The sequence below is a fragment of the Homalodisca vitripennis genome, chromosome 5 (assembly GCF_021130785.1).
Source record: "Homalodisca vitripennis isolate AUS2020 chromosome 5, UT_GWSS_2.1, whole genome shotgun sequence".
Taxonomy (NCBI): Eukaryota; Metazoa; Arthropoda; class Insecta; order Hemiptera; family Cicadellidae; genus Homalodisca; species Homalodisca vitripennis.
Genome location: NC_060211.1, coordinates 162699276 through 162708320, shown reverse-complemented (window position 1 = coordinate 162708320; position 9045 = coordinate 162699276). Strand labels below are relative to the sequence as shown.

Below are 9045 nucleotides of genomic sequence, written 5' to 3'. Positions count from 1 at the left end.
CCTGTGCTAGTGTGATGTGTGATCGTTATCCTCGTACTTGTGATTTGTGCTCGAGACTGGACTAGACGTCGAGCAGCTTTTGGATATGCATGAAACCTTTTCTTTCCCTTCTTTACTTCTTTCTGTTCGTTATTTTTGTATGTATTAATATCTCTCCCACTCGACGAAGAGGATAGATTTCAATGCTCGAAACGATGTGATATACCTATTATGACCTATAAAGATGGTAAATGTCTGAAATTCTGTTATCCTTCTTGAGATTTAGGGGATTCCAGTTGAAGTTTTAAGGATTTTCGGACGGAGCAAAACAGCTTTTTAGTGAGGCAACATAAATAAAGATTCTGTGGCATTTCGTTTAGTTGTTAAATACTATGCCATCGTGATTTCCGAGTATTACGAGGCAAGTAATTCTCTTAAGAAAGGAAGCTCCATAAAAGTGCAAGGGTCTGGAGATAAAAGTGACTGTTAGTCTCTAACCAAACAACTTTGGCCTTTTTAATCTGCAAGCTCTGACGTCACAGGTTTCAAACTGGAAGTATATGTATTAAATAATGTCGCTGACTGTCATTAACTTTGTGTGAATGCTGCACTCAAGCGAGTCTTTCATTATCATACTCTTTCATGATCTCATGCTCTTAAATTGGACACTACCATATCAAACCAAGCGGTGTTCTTGGTTTCTGAATCTCTCACTGACACACGATAATCAAGCGAAGAAAGCCTGAAACAAATTTATTAACTTGAATTCTCGTTTAACTGTTTTTGTTTTATAGTCGAATACTCAGAAGTTTAACTGAGTCCTTTCAATTATCCATTCTCTAATCAAATAGTTTCTAATTAAAGAACGTTTAAGTTTACTTCATCAATTATAATAATGATAGCTGAACTATATTAATCCCCTATTTCGAAGGTATGTTAATGATTTACATATTAACATACCTTTCTGCACTCTGGTGTGATTTTTTTTATTTAAACCTATATTGTAGTTATGGGTTCAATGTTCACCTGAGGAAGACATCAGATTGTAGACCCTGAAACGTAGTTTTTGTATCGCGGAACGATGGCAATTGTTCGGAAAAGTCATTTCCTTCATAATCTTTCCATCGTTAAAAACAAACATCAAGCAAAGAAAGGGGTTCGATACTGTTTTGGGAATTAGAAATTTCACGGTTATAGAAGACGCCCTAATTAAAAATTGGATTGTAGTACGGTAATCAAGAAATGTCAGATCATAATTGCCACATTAGCCTTTTTTATGTCGATTACGAGCAAGGAATTGTAAAAAAGTCACTTAAAGCACTCGTCGATTATATGTTTATAACCTTTTATTGTTTTTTTTCTTTCACTGGAAATGATCAAAAATTTTGGATTTTTCAAAGTGTAAATTTTTTAGGAAATCTTCATAGCACATACATACATAATGATAAATAAATAAATATATATATATATATATATATATATATATATATATATATGTATGTACTGAACAGATAGATATTATACACAACAGATTAGTCTAAAATATTCTTAACTGAATTCTTTCTTTTTCTCATCTGCAAACTAAAATTCGTCCCCTTTATAGACAATTATTTTATTTTATTGTATTTCTCTTTTAATTAGTAACCAATATAACAAAACATTTTGTAGAATCTTAATATTATTTCCATTAGTCTAAAATGTCAAGATAATATTGTCATCATATAAATTGTATTTTTTAAATAGATGATTTAAAGTCTTCAATATATTAGTCTTTTATGTATATCTAAACATTGTATGTAAGAATAAGAGATTATGTAAGTAGAGATTATGTAAGAGATTGTATGTAGAGTTTAAATTGATTAAGTTGTGCTCTTATCAACGTTAATGTATTTTTATTTTAAGGTTAATTTTAGTTAAATATAGTGAGAAACTTTCAATATACCGCAGTGATCTGCACATCAAGTCCTTTTCAGAGAAAACCGGACTGCTAGCAGACCTTTCCTTGTTTATTGTTTAGTTTTATTTAACTACGCAACTTGTTAATGTGGTTAGATTATATTCCTTAATAATCTTGTTTGTAAAGCAGTATATTTTTTCGGAATAAAATCTCATTATCTCATATATATATATATATATATATATATATATATATATATATATATTCAAAGTAGGTACTCTAATGTAGTATTTAATATAAAAATTTATTTACAATATAGTTCTGTTGTAATTTGTATAAGCATTATTTAAAAAATTACAAATTTGTTTCACAATAGCATGTTTATTACTGTTGTATGAAACATTTAAATATGAGTATGAAAAATAAAAAATCTTTCAATACTAGTATTTAAAGAAAACTCTTTGAAGATCAACTTTATATATTGTAAGAGAAACTGATGCATGTCCACTGTCCATTTTCCCACAGGAACTTTGTAAAGGTAATTCTTCTATGTTTTGTTTCCTTGATTAAAAGTGTTGAAGTGTTTAAGATATTTAATATTAATTATTAAGTCTTTGATCAGAATTTTGTTCGATATTGCTGTTGTAGGTGTTTTCTCTCACCACAAAATTTAATCAAAAATATTATATAGAGCATTTTATTTTTAAATAGCACAGATAGTATATTCTGTATAATTACTGTCCGTAGTGCTGTGTCCATATGGACTACTAGACTAGGCTTGAAAGAATTATTTTTTTAAGATTCGATAATTATGTATTTTCTACGTTCATTACTTTAACTGTTAAAATTCCTCTTTATCAGCATGTTTCATTCTTTTGTTAATATTATTTTTATGTCTTGTAATATCCATTGTCATATTTGATTCCTAAGTTATTGCTGAATATTGTTAAAAAATAAATTGTGATGCCTTGAAATTGTTCATTTTTATATTTATTAAAAATATATTAATATATTTATTGCCGTTGCTTGCTGCTTAATGTAGGCTAATCATTTTGTATAACCCGTAACTCTTATAAAACATCTTTTACAGTTAATTAATCAATTTTGATTAATGTATACTTATTATTGTGATTTTATATCTTTTATTAGTGTCATGACCGTGTAAATATAATTTAATTGATATTAGAAAATATTGTAATAGTTAAACACAATTAAACAAATTTGGAAAGAATTCTTTTCTAATGTAGGCTAATAATTTTGTATAACATAACTCTCATACAACATATTTTACAGTTAATTAATTTTGATTCATGTATATTTATTATTGTGATTGTATCTCTTATGTTAGTGTCTTGAGCGAGTAAATATCATTGAATTGATACTATAAGACATTTTAATAGCTAAACACAACTAAAGAAATTTGGAAAGAATAGAAATGTATAGTTGAAACCTTTAAGGGCAATTCCTTGAGTTAGTTAGAATGATTACAATTTTTTTTACCTAATCAAGTCAAACATCGGATTAATCGTAATATTATTTAATGTTAAATTAAATTTCTGATAATAGTGATAACGATTTAACTTTTAAAAATAAAACGCATAATATAGCTAAGAAAGTCTTGCGCCTGTCAGCCTGTCACCGACTGCAGTTTAAGTCTCTTAATTAACCTTCGGAAGGGATCATTCATTCGCAGTAAACTATACCAGAGATTGACTCCAAGGACAAACTCATCGCTTAGTCTGAGTTGTTAAACAGTCGGAATCAACTGTCAGAGCGCGAGTGACGATGAAGCGACGTGGTTGTCGGCCGCCCCGTTAGATCGCAGCATAGGGGCGCCTTATCGACCTATGACGTCATCTCACACCACCCTGCCAGCCAATCAGAAACGAAAGCTAAGGGTGCAGTGGTGTCTGTGTCGTCAATGGGCCAGGTAGTACTCGTTCGGAGTTTGTGGTTAGTTCCTTGCCGGCGCGATTATAGTGATTAGTGATAGTGAACTTGACAGGATGACTCTTCAACAGTTTGGTGAGTTCAATAAAGTCTACACATTATACTATTTTATTTAAATGAACAAAATCCGAAGCATTTTCTCATCGATTCTTATTTGTACCAAATTGATTATATGCATTGCAGGTTTGGATAACAAAATAACCAGAGATAAAGGTGGGTGTCTTCACCGAAACTTAAACTAATACCAAGTACTTTCAAATTATTTCTTTTAAAATAAAAAAAGATTACTTAAAATGAATTGCCACATTGTAACAATTAGTTGTTTCTTGATTAAAAATTGTATTTATTAATGTGAAATTTTATTACTACAGCATATTTGTACATTGTATCGAGTTCTATAATTTAGGCAAAATCTATATTTGGAACATTTACTTGAATGTTACTTACGTAACACGACTTTTCATTTATCTTTGTGGAACTAACCTGAATTGTGATTAATTGAAAATGGAATAGGATTTGAGACTGACTCGTGATTTAATTTAATACATAAGTGAATTTTCCTAAAAAAGTGTCATAAAGGTTGGTGCATTTTGGGCGTTTGGTACGTCTTGGGTAAGAAGCACTGAAGCAAAGTTAGTTTTCAGGTTTAGCTCAGTGGGATGTATGTTAATGGATCTATGGCTGAAGGAGTTATGCACCAGATTCATTGATGGCAAATTCTCTAACTAAGCTGTTAGGTTTTTGAACGGAAGTGATCCACAGATTAAGTTTTCGAGGAGTGTTTCTGAAGACAAAACGTCAATGGTTAACCAAAGAGTGGAGTAAAGAAATCTAATACAAATCCTTAGTCTACAATGGATTACTCACGTGGAATGAATGTCATTACCTGACGCATGACTGGGAGCACTTGAAACTGTGGTGCCAGCGTTTCCGCCCTGCGATAATAACGTTGATAGTCCCGGTGCATTTCAGAGAACTGAGCGACTGCTTTTCTAATGAGGTCAGTCAGTTTTCTATCTGTGTAGTGGATACGGTATACAGAAGACTATAGTGGTAAGCTTCATAAGACGTATACCTGTGTTATCATATATATAATTTAATTTCTTTTAGCATCTTAAAACATTATTATGCACTTGTATTGTATAGTTTTCTTTAACCTAAAGTTGCTACATCATTTTCACCAGAATATTATGACGAATATCACTATATTAATTTATGTTCAATTAAGTACTGGTTAAAATCTTTGAAAAGCCCATGGGATTCAGAAAACGTTAAAGAACTTGTATTTCACGCATAAGCTGTTTCGCCTCGGTGTAGAATCAAACGTTTAAATATTTTGCGCCATCGAGATATCGATTATACCGATGATCTGAACCCATCTCGAACACGGTGTAAAGCGATTGAGGTTATAACCGGAATGTGGGTGTTTGCACGAAACAGTCCGTCTACAAATTTTCGAAAATAGATATTCCGTGTTGGTATGAATGCAAATTATTGTAAGCACAGCGCTCTAACATGTTTTTTGTTGAGAATTTTTAGTTTTTAGACGATGTTCTTTGATCTCTATCACCACTTCTGTCTAATGCTTTGTGAAGACGTAATCTTGGAATTCTTTGATCTCTGAAAAAGAGCCTTTGAAGCTTCAGATCTGCTGAAAACAAAGGTTTTGCCGAACAATTTCAAATGGTTTTCCTCTTCAACAATAGTACCTATTTTCAATAATTGTAATCATTGACAGGTCTAGGTTATCATAGGCAACGAAAACACAAGTATCTAAGTTATAAAGTTCGCACTTGCTCGTTAAATTTTTACTTCGTATACCGAATTCGTTTTAACTATAATTTTCATTCGATGATTTCATTCATCGTCAGTTACGCTGTCATTCACATATCGTGTAGTGGATTCTCTTGTGAATGAGTTGACTACCCAATAGAACATCCTTTTGCAAATCAAAGCTACAGAAAAGGCTGCAAAGTAAATGTTTTAGTTAGAAAGAGACATCAGTGAAAGCACAAATATATTTCCACAACAAATCTAAGTTTTGTAAGAAATTAACTAGTTTGAGTGTGAGAGTTAACAAATGGCTTCTATATCAACGATTTTAGTTAAAGCTATTGTAATACTTAGTGTGCTAAATAAGGTTAATGTGTTGTAAGAAGATTCCTAACACTTCCTTTAATCCGCTTAGAACATACCTGGAGCAAGGATTATGTTATTGAGAGCTCTATAATGTCCAGTCAAGCAATTTATGTAATATGTACACCGATTTTATCAAGACGTTCTTACGAAATAAAACCAAACATGAACAATTTTACATTGAAATATTAACATTTTATTACAATTTGATTACACGTCTTTTTAAAGAACGTGTAAGAATATCTGTATAAAGAAAGAAGTTATATTGGTACTGCATCCTAATAAAAAACATGTTGAAGAAAGTTACGAATTAGCCATCTTATTATAATTTATAAAATCTATTACAGTAACATATTCAAATATGCAGTTATCTATAACTGAAAATACGCTATTAATACTTTTATTTACTATATTAAAGCTATTTCTCCACTCTTATAATATAATTGTTTTTTTTTCTATTTTTAAAATTTTTTTAATGGGGAGACCGATCCCCTTTTAGGCCTTATTTTGTCCGTCCTCACGGGCCACTGGCCTGTGCGAGGATATTATCAAACAGAATAAAGGGGAGAGTCGATACAGTACAAGGTCGATGGTACTGATAAAAAGTGCAACGGTCACAGACAGGATCTGATCCTGCGCTATCTCTAACTCAGACCCAAAGTCTAACGACTTAGACCGCTCGGCCATCGGCACTCCCGATGGTTTTTGAGAACCTATTTATTTTTGTACTATATGGTGTACATTTTGATAAATAAAATGAAACACTTGTATTTATCAAGATAAGGGACATAATAAACGTAATCAAAATTCTACTATAAACCAGACAAAGTCAAGATTCTTCCCCAAGTCCACCCTTAAAAATCTAAGTTTGGAAAAATATTACTAAAGTAAGATAAAATTATTGTTAGATGTTTTTGTTACATAATATATAAATAAATTTTAATAACTAGTGTGCTTAAAATAATATTAAAAGAGGCACGAGTGATTATTATAGTGTTGAGGAATTTATCGCCTTTAATGGTAGATATTTTCCTCTTTTGTTAGGCCTAGTGGTTAAACATAGAAATCTTTTAACATCTTGACTGCTACCAGTTTTAATGCTTATGTCTTAATTATAAAATCTACTGGAACAGTTTTTATATCGTTAAAAGTGGATTAACAATCGTTAAAAAACCTTTAAGCTGAAAGAGTCTCATTTGCTTTATATTTCAAAAGAAATACTTAATTGGAGTTTCTTACTCATAATGCCGCCATTTCTCATCAATGCCATTACGCCAATGGTATTACAGGTTAAGTGTAAGAAAAACACCTAATGGTCTTAATTTCGCCTGTCACAATAAAGAGTTTAATCAATCAATCAATCTTAGTTCCAATCAGTAACCACAAAAAAAGAGAACAGATCTACCTATCCCTAGAATTGTCCTTAGTTATCTTTCCAAAACAACTTTCGATTTATGTATGAAATAAGTTACACGAAGTACCAAGGAGGGGTACATCCTTATTATCTATATCCCATTCAACGAACCTTAGCAAATCGTTTACAGTTTCTCTGGCCCAGTCCGATTGTGAATGCTTTACCCCGTGAACATCAGAGGACCTCCGATAATCGCGCTCGCTTTGGTGCGAGGTCCGGGCCATGATGCTAGAGGCTCAGGGTGGTATAGCGATTGGCGGCTTTGGTGTGCGTACTTAGGCGAATTGCATGCAATTGAAATGAATGCGAGTTGTTTGTCTTGCGATAGTATTGTAAATTTTGTATATAGTATAAACTATTATTGATGCTTGTTTTTTATTTTAAGGTTCATTTAATATTGTATGTAAATAAATATACAAATTTTTAGTTATAAATGTAGACATTGTATATGTTAGTTTAATTTATGAGGTTAAGTGGGTAGAGAGGACTTTATAGTCTACACTTCGCCGCTAATAAAGTCATTTTTTCATTTCATTTTTTTTACCCCTGAACCAAAAAGTACCCCTTGTTGTAATTCTACAACATATATATATAATATTGATATATATTTATATTTAAATTATTTATATATATATAAATAAATATATATATATACTTTTTTGTGATTCAGTGGTTTATTGAAAAAAATTAAATCGGCTAGTTGCCATTTATACAAAATTTAATTAACCGTAAATAAAAGACGTTTGACAGGTATTTGGTCTTCCGATCATAATATGTTTATTTTGGTTTATTTAAACGCCTAATGATACCAGATATCGCCAAAATACTAAAATAATGAATCGTAAAAGGAAGGGCTCTGTGGTGTAATGGTAGCAAATTCACCTGGCATGTGAGAGATCCGGGTTATCGAGTCCCGGCGGAGCAAGTAACTTTTTGTGATTCAATGTTTATTGGAACAAAAAATTAAAATCGGCTATTGCCATTATATATATATAGTATATATATATATATATATATATATATATATATATAGTTTGATTGGAGAAACAAGGCAAAATCAGGCCATGGCTAAACCTTAAAACCAGATAAAATTACAATGGTCCTAAATATACACTTTTTGACAAATTTTTCTTCATCGTAAGCAACAAGGGCAAACCTCAACATGCCGTCGAAATATAATTCACTCTGAATTAGAATGTGCCCAAATAACATTAAAACGTACGAAATTGGTGTGAAACCCGCGGGTAACTGCTAGTATATTCTATCAAAACTAACTAACAAACGGACTCGTGGCGATGACATGTACAAAAGCACTGTTATGGTATCTTTGATACAATCGCCCATGTACAGGGTGTATAAAAAGTCCTCCACTGGCTTGGTAACTCCCGAACGATTACAGATAAAGCATTATAACTTGGTACAATCATTACGATCGAAGTTTTTCATATAAACGTTTTAGTTTCCTCAATTGTAAGATCAGCTGTTAGACTATATAATGTTTATTTGATAGCCCCTACCACAATACTACAACCTACAGTTTTAAATAAACAAATATTAACAGAGAGGAGTACATGCTTAAGTCAGGAAAAACAATAACCATGTCGTGTGTTAACTCATTCATAATATCTTAAAAGTGTAAATAATTAAAAACTAACCCTATTTATCAATT

The 9045-nt window shown here is 31.5% G+C and overlaps 1 protein-coding gene across 1 annotated transcript in view; it reads left to right on the top strand.

Moving 5' to 3' along the window:
- The first annotated feature begins 3648 nt into the window (after positions 1-3648).
- Positions 3649-9045, top strand: part of LOC124363079 (long-chain-fatty-acid--CoA ligase 1) — a 117839-nt gene continuing 112442 nt past the window's right edge. The window contains exon 1 of the mRNA XM_046818172.1: positions 3649-3901. Within this exon, the coding sequence (XP_046674128.1) occupies positions 3883-3901 (19 nt within the window). The 5' untranslated portion in view covers positions 3649-3882. The remainder of the gene's footprint in view (positions 3902-9045) is intronic.